The sequence below is a fragment of the Hermetia illucens genome, chromosome 3, assembly GCF_905115235.1.
Source record: "Hermetia illucens chromosome 3, iHerIll2.2.curated.20191125, whole genome shotgun sequence".
In the NCBI taxonomy this organism is placed as follows: domain Eukaryota; kingdom Metazoa; phylum Arthropoda; class Insecta; order Diptera; family Stratiomyidae; genus Hermetia; species Hermetia illucens.
In genome coordinates, this window is record NC_051851.1 from 23,404,135 (window position 1) to 23,425,734 (window position 21,600).

The 21,600-nt window shown below is 44.9% G+C and overlaps 1 protein-coding gene across 1 annotated transcript in view; it reads left to right on the forward strand.

The window, feature by feature from the left end:
- LOC119652859 (organic cation transporter protein) overlaps positions 1–20,602 on the forward strand; it is an 82,714-nt gene extending 62,112 nt beyond the window's left edge. The window contains exons 2-10 of the mRNA XM_038057215.1: positions 1,293–1,635; positions 1,729–1,832; positions 1,891–2,045; positions 2,112–2,280; positions 2,340–2,466; positions 8,157–8,304; positions 8,363–8,545; positions 8,779–8,963; positions 20,336–20,602. Coding sequence (XP_037913143.1) covers positions 1,293–1,635; positions 1,729–1,832; positions 1,891–2,045; positions 2,112–2,280; positions 2,340–2,466; positions 8,157–8,304; positions 8,363–8,545; positions 8,779–8,963; positions 20,336–20,485 — 1,564 coding nt within the window. The 3' untranslated portion in view covers positions 20,486–20,602. The remainder of the gene's footprint in view (positions 1–1,292; positions 1,636–1,728; positions 1,833–1,890; positions 2,046–2,111; positions 2,281–2,339; positions 2,467–8,156; positions 8,305–8,362; positions 8,546–8,778; positions 8,964–20,335) is intronic.
- The last annotated feature ends 998 nt before the right edge of the window (positions 20,603–21,600 follow it).

Consider the following 21,600-nt stretch of genomic DNA (forward strand, 5'->3'; position numbering starts at 1 on the left):
GCGTGGTCAATTAGGGACGCTCGGAATTTGCACACTGGCTCCACCGCTGCCAGACATTCCTGCTCAGCGACAGTGTAGTTCCGCTGAGGCTCAGTAAGTTTCTTCGACATATACGCTACAGGAACTTCATTTCCCTCCTCTGCGTTCTGCATCAGCACCACTCCTATGCCATGTTGACTTGCGTCACAATGTATGCCGATTTGGAGAAGTCGGTGCAGTCAGCAAAGCGTAATTTGACACAAATCACTGATACCAAACACACATTCCAAGAAACCGCCGTAGTTGTTTGACAGTTTTCGGCCCCGGAAAATCTTTGATGGCGTGCATCTTGTCGGGATCGGTACAAATCATCCCGTTATCGATGATGTGCCCCAAGTATCGAACCTCCTTCATGACAAACTTGCTCTTTCCGATATTCAACGCGTCTCATACAAAGAGCCACTTCGATTAAGAGCAGCAAGTGCTGGTCGAAGCTCTCTGTGCTGAACAACAATTCATCCAGATATGCAAAGACTTGATGGCGTAAGTGGGTAAGGATGACTTTGTCCATCAGTCCCTGCATGGTTTGAGGTGCATTACAGAGCCCAAACGGCATGGTCATGAAGTGATAGAGCGGCCGCCCTGGAACGGTGAAGGCAATCTTATCCTTTGACGCCTCATCCAGGGGAATTTGCCCGAACGCATCCTTCAGATCTAGACTCGTGATGAATCTAGCCTTCGGGAGGCGACTGAAAATCCCCACGATGAGAGGTAAAGGATAAGCGTCCTTCACGGTTACACCTTATGCGCATCAAGGCAAAGTCGCACTTTTCACCACAAGGGTGACTGGCGAAGACCAGGCGCTTTGCAATTCCTCGATGACTCCCAAACCCAGCATCCGATCAATCTCTTCGTAAAGGAGCTTTTCGATGGCGGATCGGTTTATTATTCCCGACATCAATGACGTGAGTCGTTAGACTTGTACTTCCTAAGGCCTCCGACTAGAAAGACGGAAAACTGCCAATAACAGCCTCGAGCCTTGCTCGCTGGTGCGTCGCCAACTGGTGTTGGTTGACCCTTTCGACATTTTCTATTGCACATACGGTAAAGATTTTGAGTTAACGATGAGATAAGGAGGAACGACATCAATTTCCTCTCGATCGTGGCACTCGGGTCCGGAGACGTACGGCTCCAAGCACCCATTCGAGTCATTTTTTTTATTTTCCAGGTTTAGCTCGCGTTCTGAATTCCTTTGTTCGTTGTCTCATTTTTAGATCAAAATACTAATCAATTTAATTTTATCTCCTTAACAGGGCCCTCTTCTTTCTATGCTTTTCACCAAACATTCTAAATGGATTCCACGTCTCATCATATGTCCTTCTGGCGCACATATCAAACGACATGTGGTGTACAATTCCGCAACTCAAAGACTCAAACTGGACCACCGAAGAAATGCGAAACATCTCATCCACAGGACTCACATCAAAAGGATGTACGGTCCTAGATTGGGACTACTCGCAGCTAGGCCATATGACGTTCACAGAGGCTTGGGAACATACCCAAACCAATGGCAGACCGAAGGAGGTATCTTGCCAGTCCAGCAGTATAGGTGGTTCCTATGAGTTTGAAAATCCGCTTTCGTCAATCGTTCCAGAGGTAAAACCTTCCACTTGCTCTTGTAATTGATCTTTTCTACTCAGTCGTTTGGTGTATTAAATAAAGATAATTTATTGCTTCGACTAATTCAAGTGGAACTTGGTGTGTGAAAAAGCTGTTTCCAGAACATCAGCGCAAGTATCAGTTTCGATAGGCAAGTTTTTAGGTGCCTCAATATTTGGTATCATGTCGGATAAGTATGATTAAAGAAAGTTCCTTTTTTGGTACCGAATTTATCTAATATTTTCAACTTAGATTTGGGCGGAAAACCACCTTCGTCCTAGCTTCAGCGGTTTATATCATCAGCAGCATAATCACGACCGTATCTCCATGGTATACGCTTTTCTTAGCAGGGAGGTTCGGGTTAGGTGCATCAGCATCTGGTATATTTTATCCTGCTTTTGCTCTGCGTAAGTTGTATTGAAATGTATTGCGATTGAAGCTAAAGATAATTGAATCTCTCCTTTTCATTTTAGTGAGCGAAAACATCGGAGTAGGACATCGGTCAAGGATGAGTATAGCCTTCAGTGCTTCCTATCCAGTGGGCATGCTCTTTTTGGCGTTGGTCGGTTACTTAATCGAACCTTGGCGCTATTTACAATTGGCGTTGACAATCCCTGGATTTCTCCTGATTCTCAATTGCTAGTAATGACAAATAATCTTTTGTTATCCTGACAAATCTTATCACACGTGTACTTTAATAGCCTAATGTTCGAATCGCCCCGGTGGCTGCTTTCTAAGGATCGTGTAGCAGACGCATACAGGGTTGTATTCAAGAAAAAAGCAAACCTTCAGTTGGATAACATACCTAGCGAAAAACAAAAGGAAGCAGTAAGTAAACCCAAATGACAATATAAAAACCTTACTAAAGATATCATTTCAACTGCTTCAATTTTGTTCCTGGAGCAAGAAGTAGATAGTTATACAAAGTAAATAAAAATAACTGAAACTTTTACTATAAGTTTATTGAACAAAAGGATTGCTTAAACCTCACCAAAAAGAACCTAGGGAAGCTAGGGATATCTACGGACACTGCCTGCAGGTTTTGTGAGGAGGAGGACGAAACCTCTATACACGTCCTGGGACAGTGTCCGGCACTTGTGCAAAGTAGGTCAAGGCATCTGGGAGAACACTTAATACCAGATGCAAAGCTGAAAGATCTGGAAGTAGGGAATGTGACCAGTTTCAGCTACAGGATCCTACGCAAATCGGTACTTGACAGCAACCTTTTCGGAATATTCTGTTATGTTTTCCGATGTCGGTAAACTCTGATACCAAAAGCGACCAGATACTGTGGCCATGAGATTAAGATCCAGTGAGGAGGGTCACTTCATAAGTCTCTTTTGGTTTTTAGGCCGGCCTGAGACCTTCTTTTTTTTCCAGCCTTTGTCCCGTTCACAAGTGGGGTTGGCTCGCCGTGATCAGTTTCGCCATTAGTCTCTATCAAATGCCTGGTCTGGATGCAATCGCGAGACTTTTAAATCACCATCCAGCGTATCAAGCCACTGTTGTTTCGGCCTGCCTTTTGGTCGTTTACCATCGACTTCGATGTTCAAATCAATTTTGACGAATTAACCCTCGTTTGCGCGAATTACGTGACCATACCATCGAAGACGCTTCTCTCGCCGTTTTTCCACGATCGGTGCAATCCCATATCGATCGCAAATACCCTCATTTCGGATGTGATCAAAAAGTGTCACGCCACTAGTCCAACGTAACATCTTCGTCTCCATTACCGCAAGACGCCATTCATTGTCTTTTATAGTCGGCCAACACTAAGAACCATAGATAGCGACAGGGCGGACGAAATCGCTTCAGATTCTAGATTTGAGACGTTCGTTGACACGTCGATCACAAAGAACACCAGTTGTAGAACGCCACTTCATCCAGGTTACGGTAATGCATGAAGCAATTTCATAACGCAGTTAACCATTGGCTGAGATTAGTAAAAAAAATCTCCGCGGAGCAGATTCTGCCGTTTAGGTGGTTATGAACTTGCCTGATGAGGGAGAGCTTCTTCTCTCTCGGATACTCCAAAGGTTTGAAGTTATAGTAACACAAAAATGAATGACCTGGTGAGAGAAGTGTAGATTTGAGGACGATTGTTTGACATTTTCGCAGGTTGAGGAGTAGTTTCCTCTTGATATGAACTCATTCAAATAAAAATGCAGCCACGATCAACAGATAGATGTCGAATACTCCTTAGAGTTTCAGACGAGATTTTGTCAAGCACGGTGAAATTTTTATTTTCCCCTAAGATGGCATAGATTGGAGGGAAGTAATTGAGATTTAAATCACTCTCATAGACAAAAAAATATGATTTACCAGCGAAACTTGCGGTAGATGGCAGAGCCCTCACTTGCCCCACAATTGATCCATCATCTTGGTCCATTCACCTCCACGGTCAATATCATCAGATTTGAGGCTGAAATGCTGGAAATAGCAATGAAAATAGTAATATTTTTTTAGCCTTAGATAGCCCTGAAGTTTTCCATAGACTTCGTGAGAAGAAATCTCGTTATCTAAGGGTAACAATGGCAGTTGCTTTCATTGATTGATGGAGTCTGCTGCTTTTAGCAGTAGTATAAGATATCTGCTTTTGCCGAGGGAAACAACCCTCGGTGAAGCAATCGTCGCTTGCGAGCTCCGAATTAACTCTTCCAGGAACTTGTTTTCATTAGGTGCCTCATCAAGCTGTCTAACAAGGTCCCAGTGTTATTCCCTTCATAAAGCCATTTCTTTGTCTTCGTCGGCGATTGCTGGCTCAGGGTTCATCCAGAACCGACACTGCTTTCGTCAAATAAAAGTGATAAACAGCGATACGTGCCCCAAATTTTCGCATCCTTATGTCTATTCTAGACAATATCCTCCAGTCAATCCGATACAAAAGGGCCTTCTACACCCTCCGCTACCCCTTCTTGATGCCCCAATCTGAAAAAGCAACTACGATCTCTACACATCATCAAAACCTCCTTTCAACATTGAGCTTAATTCAAACACATACAGGGTGCTTAGAAGCTCCTCTTTACAACTTGAACGAATTTTAATATATTCCTTACTTCCAAGTATTTCAACTTGGTATCTGGCATTAAGTGTTCTCCCAAGTGCCTCGACCTATTTTGTACAAGTGCCGGATACTGTCCCAGAACGTGTATGAAGGTTCCATCACGTGTCGCACGCAACCTTCAGACAGCGTCCGTGCATATCCCTAACTTCATCAAGGAAGAGTCTAATCGGCGGTGATCAATGAGTTTTCCCACTACAATCCGGAGGCTCTTTTGTGTGAGGTTAAAACAGTCATTTGAGCGCTTGAGTTCTTGCCCCCTATAAGCAATCTGCGCCGCTCCATTCCTAACAGGTTCGTCCAGTATAGCTCCCTCAGCCGTTCCTCTTCATTTTTAAGGTTTTTTGTGAAAAAAAACCTTATTAAAATCGGTTCAATGTCCGTCTGTCCATCTGTCCGTCTGTCTTTTTTTATGGATGGAGGTGGAAATCTTACAATGACACTGCCGCACCAGGTTGCAGCAGCAGGTGGGATTGCCACCGAATAAAACCACACCCACTTTCTCCTTCTTCCTTCCCCGCGAAGCCGCCACAAAGCATTACTCCGCGGGGAGGACTACGCTTTTAACGAACAAACTTTCCGTTCTTCGCGTCCCCCTGGCGCGCTCCGTTTTTCAAAGTTCCTCCTGTATACTTTTGATTGCGGAGTTCTCCGTTTACCAGTTTCCCTTATATTCATTTTCAGAGTCTTCCAGGTTCCTCCTCTCTGAGTGAAATCGTGGGTAGTGGAACATAACATGCTCCGGGTCCTCAAGTGCGCAATCATATTCAGGACAAAAGAGAGAATCATCTAATTGGTACAGATACTCAGGTTTTATTAATGGTTGGGTAGAATTTTTCGTTCCTATGTGATAGCAATTAAGAGTTCTCACGGAAAGATGTGTCAACACCACCACCTCCAACCCGATCACTTAACTCCTACAATTGTTGGGTCAAAGCAAGCCCCATTTGAAGACTCATATTTTAGTATGTTTTCTAAGAGGGAGCCGCACTTTTGTGGATCAAGTTTGATCTACAAAGTAAATAAAGTCTCTCGCCGTCTTCCGGCTTCAACTTGGCCGTTACAGATTTTTGGATGTCCTCAATCGTTGCATATGAGTTCCCATCATCTCCAATTTCAACCTTGGAAAGCAAAGTAGTCTGGGGGACTCAAATCCGGAAAGTACGGGGAATTTGAGCCATTCCTGAGTTACATCTTTTTAGTTAGAAACTGTTGAACAACAGTGGTTACGGTCTTTCCATAATTCTGGCCTCAGGTTTACATAAACGATTCAAAACTTGTTTCTAAAACTCGGTATTGACAATCTGATCCTTCGGAAGAAATTCGTAGCGAATGATCCCTTTGCTATTGAAAAAAAAAGAACGAACATTATCTTCACTTTGAAACCGAAATTTTTTTAAAGGCGGCGAATTCGAACCACATCATTCTACGTTGTGGCGCTTTACTTCCGTATTATTGGCAAAGCTCCAATTCTCGTCACCCATTATTATCGAATCCAAAAAAACAATGGATTAGGTACGATTATTTTGAGCAGATCTTCGGCGTGAGGGAGGCGCTATTCCTTTTGTTCGGCATTTAACTGTCACTGGTTGACCACTCCTCTCTTCGTCTTCCATGTTTTCTCCACCGTCGACAAACGCGGCACACCAACGAAATGTTTTTGCACAACAAACCGATGATTCACCATACACTTTTCGTATCAGTTCTTAAATTAATCTCGCTGGATCCACTTCTTAATACGGGGGATCAAAATGTGGATCAAGCGACCCCTCCGCGAGTCATCCTACCGTTGCTGCCACTTTTCCAGTGACTCTCACCCTGCCGCCTTTCGGTATTCTGTTTCCATTTGGATTCGTTCTCCTTTTCTCATACAGGCCTTGCCAGAATGCCTATCGAGATCATGCTCGCAATAACACACGATACGTCGCCTGATATTATTCTAAAGGTACTATACACCCCTAGCGCTACTAAGCGGTAAGTCATATTTATCCCCCTCCAATTACGCTCATACACTAGTGCCGCTTATAATAGTGTGGAGCGAACGACTCCGGCCACAAGTAATCTGCGACTGTATCTTGGACAACCAATGTTAGGCGGAATCCGCGCTAATGATACGCTGGTATTTGCCGCTTTCTCACAAGCATAGTCCACGTGTCCCTTAAAATTGATTTTAGCGTCAATCATCACCCCCATGTATTTGATAACTGGTTTCGAAGTGATTATGTGACTATCAACACGAATATTAACCGTACTCCTCTTTCTGGGGTTGGTAATCAAGATCGCCTCCGTCTTTTGTTCCGCAAGGCCAAGCTGAACTATCTCCAGCCACGTTTTTATGGCGCTAATGGTTTCATTAGCGGCCACTTCAACGTCTTCAGGTTGTTTCGTGACGTCAACCACGGTTAGATAATCTGCGAAACCGATTATCGTGGCCTCCTTTGACACGGGAAGGACAAGGACCCCATTGTACATCACGTTCCACAGGAGAGGACCCAACACTGAGCCCTGTGGTACTCCTCCCTGACCCGTATTGTACCAAAGTGCCCTATGTTCTATCTTTTCTAAAGCTGCACCACTGGGATTGTGGCCTCCCAATAGCATCTCTATGAATGCATCCTCTTCAATACTTTTCATACACACGTATATCAGATCGACTATTGAGCCCGACCCTGTCCCACAAAAAGTGGACACATTTCCCCTATTTGCAAGCACCAAGTCCAGTCCCGCGAAAGCCTCGAGCAGGATACGCCCTCTGGTGTTCCTAGTGTCCCAATCCACAGCCCACGCTTTGAAGTTACCCGCTATGATCTTGGAGTTGCGACTTCTTTCTTCCGAGACTAGCATACCTAGCATTCCTTCGAAGTGAATGGCCAAAGTCATTCCACTTTTTCTACATCCTCCACTCAGGCACCTTGGCAATAATTTCAGCTGGCTATGCAGAGAAATCAGTTGAAGAGCCCTGCTTTGAGCGTCAAGCTCAAACTTACAGGAGGATGTTCACCTAGTGAACAAATCCTCCTAAGTTTGTTTAGGTATCAAAATATTCACAAGCGAAGGAAGCTCTGATCCAACAGTGGGTGGAAACCCCAAAAGATAGCGGAAATGCCATCTTTCGGGCCCCACGTTGGGCGCCACAATCGTTGCGCACTTAACAGGGTTGGTACCCAACGTAGGTACTCAGTTGTTTCGTACGTAACAGCTTGCTCGATGAGTATTTGCTCTGTTTTTGCAAAAGAGCTTGAGATTATTTAGGCATTGACTACTTCAATGAGCTTAGTACCCTAAAGAACCTTGCTAGGTAAGAAATATCCTATCTACCAAAATACCAGTTCTTAATTAAATAATTCACTTTACTTCCATCATTTCCAGTGGAAAACCTGCTATCACCTATGATAATTTTTGGGTGATATTATATTGTTATAAGTTGATTAATTGTTCTATTTTCTCCTATTTTCAGGAATCTCAAAAACCTGCAACACTCAGTACAAAACTACTAGGATCCGTCAATGAGCTGAAAAATCTTTATGGAGAGTCAAAAATGCGACGAATGGCGTTCACGTGCTACTTTATGTGGTGTGTGGTATCACTTTGCTACTACGTCACAGGTTTTTATCACATCACACATCGATAACCGAGCACATAACCATTGTTCCTTTTTTGCAGCTCTAAACGCTAATAATCTTGCCGCTAACCGATTTGTCTATGTCCTTATAACGGGCTGCGTAGACTTGCCCTGCTATCTATTGCCAATGATACTTTTAAGATTCATGGGACGCAAAACAGCCGCTTTTACCCTTTTCACGCTAGCTGGAATATCACTGCTTATTGTTTTGGCTATTCCACAAGGTAGCTAATGAATATTTATTGTATTTACGTTTTTTTTTTTCAACATGTCTAATGGCAGCCATAATAATATTGGGATCCAGTATTTATGGCTGCAAATGAGTAGAGCTATTTGTTTTTTATCTTATCGTCCAGTCTTTATTATTGCGGTAAAAGTGCAAACACTGCAAGTGTATTATCACAGAAACAATGGCTTAGTGAGATTGATGTTAACCGAGTTTACGATTTATTTGCAGAAAATGTGAGCTTGCTCGTTTTCTTCGCGATGTTTGGACGATTTGGAATTAGCGCTGTTTATTCAATAGTCACCTTGCACACTGCTGAACTATTTCCTACAGAAATCCGCAATTCGGCGTTAGGAACATGCTCCACAATGGCCCATATAGGATCAATAACAGCGCCATACATTGTTGATGTTCTGGTAAGTTGAGAAAGTTCAGAGTTTAAAAGATAATAATTATAAGCAATAAAAAGTAAAAACAAAGACAAGATGATAAGCCTTGGAGGCTTAAGGTTACGCTTCCAAAATAATGTTTATACCATCAGCCGCGCCAAAACCGGTGTCAGGCCTACCTTAAGAGGGGAGTACAGAGAGTCTAAATGAGGTCTATTTTCGGAAGTAAATCAAGACTAAAATTGGCAAATTGGGTATTTACTGTTTAACTAGAATTATTGGTCACATCTTTGGTTTCAGTATGAAAAAAGACCTTCCTACCTCCTCCCTAGCCCCTCTATGTTACAAAAGCTTTTGACTTGTAGAAAAAATATTTCTGAGTAAAAACATGTGTTAGCTGTTATTTCGCCCAAGCCGCCACGTCAAAAATAGGCATTTTGAGCAAAATCGATTTTTAAAAAAAAAGGAGAGAATTCATTATGAAAACTTGGATAAAACGGTTCTTGCCAGTCTGAATCAATTCCGGGGCCGTACAGTACTCCATTCTCTTCGATGGCTTCCTCCTGGGTTCTTCTCCTGGCTTCTCTAAGGGAGACTTTCGCTTGTTTTGTTACAACTTCTGCTTGGGCTCCCGATTTTGCAATACTTTCTGGCTTCCTTAGTCACACCTAACTCTTCCATGATTTTCACGAGAGTGAAGTGCCCTTCATTGAACAAGCAGAGAGAAATATTGCAAGCAATTTCAACTACCACTTTGCCACACGTCCAATTTGCCAAATCATGCTGTTGAAATTTTCATTTGCATTTTGCATTGACTCCTACACATCTTGTCAACAACTTTTCTTTTGTTACGTCCCTATAGATTGATTCTGTTGCAGCTGTATTCTTCATTTTTTGCCATAGCCCGCTGCCAACCACACCATGAAGTTTCGCCTTGCGGGCGGTAAAAGTGCTGAGGGTTATTGTCAGTTAAGGCAGGGTAGTAATATGTGGCCATTAAAGCCTTCCTCATTTCTTCTACCTCAAAAGAGTTGCTTTTAATTCCATTTCCATAATATTTGGACAACTTGTCTATCTGCGCTTCAGTCAATTTGCCTTTCTCTTTCAAAGAAGGGTGAAGCTTTAAGTTCCTAAGTCTCGATCCCATGCTTTTACTAACATGGTTCTAAAGCGTGGAAACTCAAACCTTTCTGGTCCCACATTCGCATCTCCTACTGTTCTGCCAAGCTATCCTCTCTATCCATTAAATTCTCTGACTCCTCAGCTAACTCCCCCAACTATCTTGTGATTTACTCTGCCGCTACTTTTCCTCAGTCTATGCTCCCCCTTCTTCCTCCGAATTCCTCTCGCATCACCTACTATTCCCCTTGTTACCCCTCTCCTTGTCGAGCACCTCATTGGCAAACTTGGTGCCAATGTCGGACCTGGCTACGATGGTCTTCCAACCCTCTTTGTGCTCAAAAATCCCCTCCTCTATCTCTTATTTTCAAGAAAAGCTTCAAATCCCCATTCGCAAAAGTGACAATCGTGCGCTTGCCGAGAATTACCGTCCCGTTTCTCCTCCCCTCCTCCTGTTCCAAAATCTTTGAAAGATTTTTCAGCGACTGGAATGCCAACTTTGGTCACCACATAGTAAAAGAACAACACGGCTTTGTTAAGCGTAGGTCCACTGCCTCCAACCTGCTGGAATTTACCAAGTTTTTCGCCAAATGTCTAAATTCACGGCAAGAAGTACATACCAGTTATACTCAATTCGCTAAAGCCTTCGACACTGTAAATCACACGATACTTCTATCTAAACTCTCACCTTTAAGCGTTCCTATACCACTTGTTTTATGGCTTGCCTCTTACCTTTCCAACTAATCCTGCAGCCTCTCTTTTGACGGTTGTACCTTTCGCTCCTTCTTCCCCTCCTCTTGCGTCCCACAAGGATCTATTCTGGGCCTTTTGTTAATTTTATTTTTTATCAACGACCTTCCCCCTCCTTACTTGCCCCTGTTTTCTCCCTACCGACGACCTTTAGCTGTTTTCTGCTATATCGTCACCTATGGACTGGATTTCCTTTCAATCAAACCTAGACACTCTGGTTGGTTGGTGCTCTGCTAATGATTTAACGCTAAACAGCAGAAAATTTCATTCTATGTGCTACTCGCTTGAATCCTCATTCGCTTCCTTCTCCTACTCTCTTCACGGACATTCCTTATCATACCTAAATTCCACTCAAAACCTCAGAGTCACTTTCGACACCCATGACTTTGAAATTACCAATCGAGCAACAAAATTGTCAGACTTTATACTTCACCCCCCCCCCTGATTTTGACTCTATCCAACCCTCCTTAGCTCTCTTCAAGCCGCTCGTAAGGAATACCCTCGAGTACTGCTCCGTCATCTGGTCACCTTCCCGTAACTGTGATAATCTTGCCCTTGAAAATGTCCAACGTAAATTCACCCGTTCCCTGTTCTTTAAGAAAAGCTTCCCTTGTGTGGACTACCCCTCTCGCCTCCGCTCTCTGAACCTACCTTTCTACAACAGCGTAGATCCTATCTGGATTTATGCACATTTTTTACACTTTCCTCGGGTCTGATAGGCTGCTACGCCTCTAACGACATCACCTGCCGTCCTGCGTCTTATCACAGACGCAACGAAAACATTTCCAACGTGCCCTTCGCAGAGCTCGAAGTCTACTTTCATTCCCCGATTCCTAGGCTTTACTGAAATTACAACACACAACAGCTAGGTCCTTTTAACTTCTCTACTTTAAGTAGTTTCGAGCATACGATAAGATTATTGCTTTCTGCTTCTCCTGAGGACAATAAGTAATTGGAGATTACTCTGTTTGTTGTCCGTTAAATAAATAAATAAATAAACACATTCTTTTTTTAACAAGATATTCTTCTCCATATGGTTTAACCTGAGAAATTGCTTTATGATTTTTTTGTGTCACCATCAGCTGCGTAGTCAAGATAGCGAACATCTCTCAAGTCCAGTGACTTTTTAAAAATTTCAAGAATGCCTTTGACCTCCATTCCTCCACTGCTGCCTTCATAATTAGCATTGCACTCATGCCAATGGGTATCGATGAAGTGCTGATATTCTTCAGTGCCAAATTTTTTTCCCAAATTTCAAATGCTTTGCAAAACATGCCACTCACTGAAATGTATATCACTTTTGCGGTCAGCACTCCTATAGCTACTACACTACCAAATAAAGAAGAAAATCCTCTCTTCATCCAGGATCCATCAATTGAAATTGCAATGTCTCCTAGCTTATAACCGGAGTACAGTTTTCTCCTTTTCCTCTGTAGTAGCTTTGTTCATATAATAATCTGCAACTAAACTAGAAGCTTCTCGTATCTTCTTAGTTAGCTCACAGAAGTAACTTTTCGCGTAGAACCCCCACCATGCGGGGAAAGTTCCCGTCCTTGGCTCAGCAACGGACCAGCTGACAAGCAGAAAGATCAAAGCGACGCCCGCGCTTACAAACCACTGTAACGGCGGGTATTTTTAAATTCAGCGCTCAGAGTGCCCGCGTTTTGTTCGGAAAAAATGAAGATTTTTTAAGGCAAAGAAAATCGATTTTTTACCCTCTACACTGTACTCCCCCTTAATAAGAAACGCCACATATGCCGGCCTGATATCAAGGTCCACTGATTCGGTATTCCTAGCGCCACATCTTATTTTTCTACTCTGAATGTTGCTTCATATATTTTCTGGGTTGCATCAACTTCCCTCCTATTGATTAAGTGATCCACCCTCTGGACCATATTGTGTGGTGGATTTTTTCGACATCTTGATTTTGTTCATTCTACGGTATCATTCATCATCTTGTAAGAGTACCAAGAATTTTTCAAAGGTTCTAGTTGAAATTTGGAGGATGTTTGTTGTGCCGGTGTGGTGTGCCGTTGGTGGAACAAAACAAAGAAATTTGAACAGAATTCCCGATATCGGCTGACATTTTGTACTGAAGTAACACAAACACTCAATTTTGGAAACCAACTGACTCCGTGAGCAGCATGCTCTTTAACTACTAGTTTTTTAGTCTTCGTTGGATTCTCTCCCATTTGCAACGGCTTTATTGAATTGCAGGATACCCAGACTTTTCCAAACCCAAAAAAAGGACGAATTCGCTATGAATATCCATCGTTTAAGTGCAGCTCTGCTGATGTGTCCGGTCGACACGCGCTTGCACAAATCTTTGTTAGCCAGACAAAGAAATGTTGGGAGAGACATTTTGACACTTTAGCTCCTCTTATACCTATCATTCGCTCAAGTACCCTTTAATTCGATGCCTAGGACGGCTCCAGAACTTGAAATACAAAAAGAGATATCGCGCGATATTACCCAAATATTGCAAAAGCAAAGAGGAAGATGAGGGTATGCAAAATACTATCATATATACCGGCTCGACCGCACACGTGAACCAGAAAACTCGAGACCCAGATGCTGGGGTCGAGAGGGAAGATCCTCAATCCATGTGTGGCGCGGCAGGATTCGCGGCATTCGAAATTTATTTCGAATGTTGCGAGTGCCAACGAATAGATGGCGCGGATCTATCCACTTTGCGGAGTACGACACGGGAGTGGAGGACCGGCGAGTGTGCCATGAGTTAGGGGCAGAAAAGAAACAAATGAAGTGAGACGTCTTTTCTGCCTCTAACGTTTGAGAAGCAACAATACAAGTCAGTTTTTCTTGTGAATATTTAAACTATACAGCAAATAGATAAAAGCGCCTTATAAATGTTTATTATAATATATGTATTTATTATTGGATAAATACTTAATTGGTGACCCCGACGTGATATTAAAAAAGTGACAAATGGTCCGCCATCGCCGCCATTGGTGAAGTTTTATTAACGACAAAATTCGTCCGAGCAACACGGCAGAAATAGAACTTCCAAAGACCGAGAAATCTATCAAAAACATCAGTAGACCGTACGGCAAGCGATTTTCACGCGTTCGCATCTACAGTTGAGTGTCGAGTGCCGTTGTAAACATCACGAAAACGTGTCGCATCTCCACATCCCGAGTCGAAGCAGAGGCAAGAAAAAACGCGAGAAAACTTTCTCTACGCAGTGTACTGCGTGACCCACGACGGACCCTCACCAGAAGTAGATTTTCACGCGACTTCCCGTACGCGCGCCCTCCTGCACAACACCTTTCACGCACCGGACCAGTCATCATTGCCACGACCTTCCGACAATCTTTGCAGGAAATACTATCAGAATTGTGCAGAGTCCAGCCAGCGAGCAGGTTCAGAGCAATTTGGCGCTGCAGCGTTCGGAAAGGATAAGTTGAACAACCGCCCGGTCTCCTCGCAGTCAGTGGCCGCGTCATTGCCGTCGTCATTTTGATGAGCGTTTCTGCTGCACATTTTCCTTGAGAATTTAGGAGTAGTCGCCACAACGATCAACTGCAGCAAACGGACGTCCCCAGCACCGCCAACGCCGCAGCTACAGCCGACAAATTCGACCAGCGCCGCCGTCGAGGAGGACCCCAGCTCGGCTTGAAAGTTATACTTAAGTGAAATTATTGTTCAATATATTAAAAGTTAAAAAGTGGTAATAAAAAAAATTGAAACCGCTGCAAGAGACGGCGTGGAGGTGTTTAGCATCGCGAGTTCTCCATTTCATTGGTGGTGTTTTTGGTCTGCGCTGGAGAGCGTCCGCTTCGGTCGTCGTTTTTTTCTCGTTTCGTGCGTGCATTTGTGGGTGCGGCCTGCCGTGTCAGTATAAACTCACCGCGTTTGCATCTCAATCTCGTACTTCTCGGTAAGAAAAATGTCGTTTGACAATAAAGACGCGCCAGGCCCATCGGACCCACAAGTGACCGCCCTCGCCGTACGCGTTCCTCCGTTTTGGCGGCGGAACCCCGAGCTGTGGTTCGTGCATTTGGAAGCACAGTTCCAAATGTCCGGCATCACATCGGACGCGACCCGTTTCAACTACGCGGTGGTCGGCCTGGACGAAGAGTCCATACTTCTGGTGTCCGACGTAGTGAAGTCGGCATCATACGTGCAGCTCAAGAGCGAGTTGATCAGGCGCCTGTCGGCAAACGAGTCGGCAAAATTAGACCACTTGCTGGCGGGTTTAACGTTGGGTGATCGAACTCCCAGCCAATTGCTTCGTGAAATGAGGCAATTGGGTGGGAGCAAGATCGGCGACGACCTGATCAAGTCGCTCTGGCTGCGTCGGCTCCCGGAGGGCACCCAGGCGATCCTCGCTTGTGTCTCCGGTTCCTTGGAGGAACTGGCAGCGACGGCCGACCAGGTGCAGGAGGTGTACGTACGCCCAACCTTGGCGGCCGTTCAACCACCGTCGGATGAGGTGGGTGACTTGAGGCGCGAGATTGCCGCTTTAACAGCCAGTGTGGCCGAGATGCGGGCGACGTTGGACGCTCAGCGTTCGGGCGCCAGATCGCGAGCACGCTCGCGGTCTGCCACCCGAAAAGGGCGATCAGGTAGCAGGTCGTCAAGACAGTCCACGGACCAAGGGATTTGCTGGTACCACCGCAGATTCGGGGATAAAGCGACAAGATGTACGCTACCGTGTAGATTCTCTCCTACCGCAAAAAACTAGGTCCGCGGGGGGTCTTGGCGGCGGTCACCCAGAACGCAGCGCCACGTCGCCTAACTATTTTCGACCCCCTCAGCGGGCGCAGCTACCTCATCGATACTGGTGCGGAGGTTTCGGTTCTTCCCGTACCTCGGCAACATCAACTTTTCCCTCAACCGCTCAAACTTGCGGCAGCAAATTCCTCCCGCATAAACACGTACGGGTATAGGCAAGTGGACGTGAGTCTTGGCTTGCGTAGGACGTTTTCGTGGCGTTTCATCCTGGCGGATGTCAGCTTCCCCATACTAGGCGCAGACTTCCTGTGTCACTATGGATTGCTAGTGGACTTGCAAAACAAGTCTCTTATAGATTCCACCACCAACCTTAATTCGTCGGGACATATGGTATCTCACCCAGGCAATAATCTTTCCGTTCTTTTAGAAGACATTACCGACTCTCGTGTTCGGGCACTTCTCCAAAAGTTCAGCCAGATTACTACCAAGTGTAGTCTCTCCAAACCAGTGAAGCACAATGTGCAGCACCACATTATCACTACTGGTTCCCCGATCTTCTCGAAGGTGCGTCCTCTACCATCTCAGAAACTGGCAATTGCACGGAAAGAGTTTGAACAACTCGTTCAACAGGGTATCTGCAGGCCCTCAAACAGCTGTTGGTCTTCCCCACTGCATATGGTCCCTAAGCCAAACGGCGAATGGCGCCCATGTGGGGATTACAGAAGGCTAAATGCACAGACTGTTCCTGACCGATATCCAATTCCACTCATCCACGACTTTGCGCATCACCTCGCGAATTGCCGCATCTTTTCAACCTTGGACTTAACCAAGGCTTATCACCAAATTCCAGTAGCTCCTGAAGACATTCCAAAGACGGCAATATGCACACCCTTTGGACTCTTCGAGTTCACCCGGATGACTTTCGGATTGTGCAATGCGGCGCAAACCTTTCAAAGGTTCATTCACTCAGTCCTGCGAAACCTCGAGTTCTGTTTCGTATATTTGGATGATGTTTTGGTCGCTTCTTCCACTGAGTCTGAGCACTTAGCCCACCTCGAGTGCATTTTTCAACGTCTCCTTGAGGCCGGTTTAGTCCTAAACGTTGAAAAATGCAAATTTCTCCAAAAACAAGTGAGATTCCTCGGCCATTTCATTTCCCCTAAAGGAATACAGCCCGACCCAGACAAGGTGCAAGCGATAACAAGCTTCCCGCGTCCAAAGACAGTGAGGGAGTTGAGGAGGTTCTTGGGCATGCTGAACTTCTACCGTCGTTTCCTGCCCAAGGCCGCCCATCACCAGTCCGTTTTGAACGCGTACTTGTCTGGCCCCAAAACAAAAGACACACGAGAGATTGTGTGGTCTGAAGAGGCTGTCTGCGCGTTCAATAAATCCAGACAGCAACTGGCCGATGCTACACTTTTGGCATTTCCTCATCAAGATGCACCCCTAGCCGTTTTTGTTGATGCCTCTGACATCGCAGTAGGTGCTGCCCTTCACCAAAAGGTGGACCAAGTTTGGCAGCCGTTGAGCTTCTTCTCGAAGCAGTTGAATCCCGCTCAACGGAACTACAGCACCTACGATCGCGAACTGCTCGCCGCATACCTGTCCATCAAATACTTCCGTTTCTCCCTAGAAGGCAGGCCGTTCACAGTGTTCACGGACCATAAGCCTCTCACGTTCGCTTTGAAACAGAAGCCCGACAAAGCGTCCCCTCGTCAGCTTCGACACCTGAGCTTCATAAGCCAGTTTACGTCGGACATCCAGCACGTGTCCGGGAAGGACAACATTGTTGCTGACGCTTTGTCTCGTGTCTCCGAAGTTAACATCCCCGCCTCACTCGATTTCTCGGCTATTGCCAAGGCGCAAGTGGATGACGCAGCACTTCAGAGCCTCAAGTCCAACCCCAAATACAAATTTCGGGAGTTGCCCATCTTCGGCTCAAACCTCTCGCTCTGCTGCGAAGACTCGGAAAAGGGACCTCGGCCATACATTCCGGCCACATTTCGCAAGGAAGTGTTCCACGCAGTTCACGACTTGGCGCACCCCGGCATCAGGACAACAAACCGGTTAGTCACCGGAAAATACTTCTGGCCCTCCATGAACAAGGATATCAATTCCTGGGCCAGAGAGTGCATCGCATGCCAAAAGTGTAAAGTCTCCAGGCATGTTAGGAAAGAAGTGGGCTCATTCCCCCGCACTACCAAGCGTTTCCACACCATACACCTCGACATAATAGGGCCTTTGCGAGACTCGCATGGTTATAAGTATTGCCTCACAATCATCGACAGGTTCACGCGGTGGCCTGAGGCAATACCTCTGAAAGACATTACGGCGCAATCATGTGCTGAAGCCCTCTGTCGAGAGTGGATACCTCGCTTTGGCGTCCCTGCAGTGGTCATCACTGACCAGGGAATGCAATTTGAGTCCACCCTTTTCTCCGAGTTAGGCAAACTCCTTGGTTTTAAACGCCAGCGGACTACGGCATACCACCCACAATCCAATGGGATGTTGGAACGTTGGCACCGGACGCTGAAAGCCGCCATTATGGCACGCGACAACCCGTCCTGGACGCAAGTCTTGCCTCTCGTCCTACTCGGCCTTCGTACAACCCGCCGAGAGGAATTTGCTGCCAGCCCCGCGGAGCTGGTTTACGGGGAGAACCCAAGACTCCCAAGCGATCCGGTCTTCGACAAGAGATCGGGTCTCACGGAGTCGGGGTTGGTGCGTCTGCTGAGGGACAATCTCCGACGCATCAAAGCGCCACCACCCTCTCGACACTCGTCCATACCTGCTTGTTCGCCCAAGGAACTGGACACATGCACGCATGTGCTGATCAGAACGGATGCCGTCCGGAAGCCGCTGCAGCCTCCATATGAGGGCCCGTACCGCGTTCTCGAGCGGGGAGAACATTTCTTCCAGCTCGAGATCGGTGGTCACAAAAAGGCGGTCTCTTTGTCCAGGCTGAAACCCGTGTGCGCCCCGAAGCAACGTCGTGTCCGCTTTGTGGATTAACGGCGAACGAAGTTCGGGGATCAGTCGCCGAAACCCCTAGGTTTCAACTGGGGGCGGAGTGATGTGGCGCGGCAGGATTCGCGGCATTCGAAATTTATTTCGAATGTTGCGAGTGCCAACGAATAGATGGCGCGGATCTATCCACTTTGCGGAGTACGACACGGGAGTGGAGGACCGGCGAGTGTGCCATGAGTTAGGGGCAGAAAAGAAACAAATGAAGTGAGACGTCTTTTCTGCCTCTAACGTTTGAGAAGCAACAATACAAGTCAGTTTTTCTTGTGAATATTTAAACTATACAGCAAATGGATAAAAGCGCCTTATAAATTAAGTTCCGTTTTTCTTGTGAATATTTAAACTATACAGCAAATGAATAAAAGCGCCTTATAAATGTTTATTATAATATATGTATTTATTATTGGATAAATACTTAACATGTTTCTCCTGCCTCATATCTTAAGGTGAGGTGGCCTCTGACATCTCCATCCTATCTTGGCACCTTTCAGTCACAATAATTGGTGATGTCCCTTCACTATCCGCGGCCAGGTGCCATGTCACCATCTGTTCCTTTATTGTTTTGATTCGAGCTGCCGGAAAAACTCGTTAAATTGCACGCAAAATTTTCTCTTTTCTCCTGTGACTTAGTTTCTTTTTCATTTCAGGATTGTCATTTGATTATCGATCAATCATATTTTGTCATTATAGATGGTTTCCGACTTGGAGTCAAACATTTCGTAGGTTCATAGCCTAACATTCGTTTGGTTCAAATAAGTAAATTAGTGGAAGATAGCCAGTTACGTCTCCCAACTTTGAGGCTAAGCTAGGCTAAAGCTGTTGGACCGTACCAAGTGGAGAGCAACTTACTTCCACGTTTTTTGGTCCACGGACCCCTCGTTTGGGGCATAGTACCATTGTATGTATTCTGTAATATGACAGCGCACAACGTCGTATTGCCAAAGTTATTCGGTACTACTCGTAATGTAAGCACTGAGGAAAGAAGCAACTGGCTCCCTAAATATTGATATTTGCGATTAAATACACTAGGGTTGTCCCTAATTAAAAAACTTCTTCTTCTTTTTCTTCAGCCTTTGTCCCGTTCACAAGCGGGGTCGGCTCGTCGTGATCGGCTTCGCCATTTGGCTCTATCGAATGCCTGATCTGGGTGTAATCTCGAGGCTTTCAAATCCCCATCCAGCGTATCAAGCCACCGTTGCTTGGGTCTGCCTTTTGGTCGTTCGACTTCGATGGTCAGACCAATCTTTGCAAGTGAATTCTCGTTTGCACGAATTGCGTGACCATACCATCGAAGACGCCTCTCTCGCAACTTTTCCACGATCGGTGCAACCCCATAACGATCGCGGATATCCTCATTTCGGATGTGATCTAAACGTGTGACGCCACTAGTCCAACGGAGCATCTTCGTCTCCATTACCGCAAGACGCCGTTCATTGTCTTTTATGGTCGGCCAACACTCAGAACCATAGAGAGCGACTGAACGGACGACATTGCGGTAAATTTTAGATTTGAGACTTTCGTTGATACGTCGCCCACAAAGGACAAATAACAAGTTTCTAAGTTACATGCGACCCAATATGTCCATAAAATTTAAATACTTCGCAAAAGTTCATAGCAGGCGACTTAAAGGATACTGATCACTTTCAGGCTACACATTCAGAGAATTTTATAATAATATTTACTTTCCTTCAAAATCGAAAATTTTAAAGAAATATCTGAAATGCAACAAAAATTTGCTGCCTTGAATTTATCTAATTTTCTATTCATATCATAATTGTATATTAAATTGAAATTTTATTAATTTTTTACAGGGACTTCTTGGGTGGTTTATTCCAACAACAATATGTGGGTGCTCTATACTAGTGGCGGGGCTCCTGATGCTTACATTGCCGGAAACTGGTAAAAGGAACCTGGTTGATCATGTAAAAGACGAGGTAGAATGTAAAAACGATAAACAGTAATTATTTGTATTATTTGTTGTACAAAGATTAATATTATTTTACTTTACTTTAAGACACTAGTTGTAATTTATGACCAAAATATCGAAGGCGACAATAAATTATTTATAATTTAAACAACTACAAAGCCTTCAATTATTGATGATCCACTATCGGTTCATCTTACATCTGGCATAAGGACTGATTCTGACACTGAGCTATGTTTCCAAGAAAAGATATTTTGTTAGATACTTGCCCTGCTGGTCTAGATAACGTATCTGTTTCAAAGAGTATTTAAGTGGCTGGGCTGACTGATCTTGTAAGGCTACGGCAGGGTTTCATGACGTTCCAGGATGAGAATGGTTGAAAGGATTGGCCCCAAAATGATAGACCACACACTTGCACGCCTTCCAAAAATAAGTGATTCTGTTTCGTAACTTCTTTTTTTTTGGGTTGTAGGATAACTACGATACCACTTATGACTCTATAAAACGGTGCTCATAATACTTGTTTAATTTGATGAGGTCAGGGAGGTGATTCAAATCGGGAAGGTGGTAATCTGGTACCATATAAGGACATTTTGGATATTGACGGTGTTATGAAACTGCTCACTCATTTCCAAACACAGTAACGACGATGTAAGCTCTGTGCAACGTAACGCTGATTGAAAGTTGAACACATTGGAATACAAAAACTAGGACGGTTACCTCGGCTTGCCTCAGCTAGTGAATGAGAAGATTTAGGAACATTGATAAGTTGATATATGACATGTCCTCTAGCAGCCTATTGACGAAGACAAGAAGAGCAAATGGAGATGTACGAGGCTATTCAGCATATATTATTAACATAAGCCAGTCGATGACGCACATCGCGTCAACTACTTCACGCCATAGCCGTCAATTCCTACCAATGCACTTCATCCACTAGTATCAAAGATTGGGACCACAAAAAACAACAAAGGGACGGCTACCGTAGACCTGATGAACACCGCAGTCGTCTTATATCATATCTTGCTTGGATCGATGGTATCAGGTGGCAGGAAGCACAGTATAGAAGACACGATATATAGACTTCTACAACAGTTGCTGAAACGGACGCTACCTCAAGAGTATCTGTGTGCTAAGACTCTGAAGCCACTA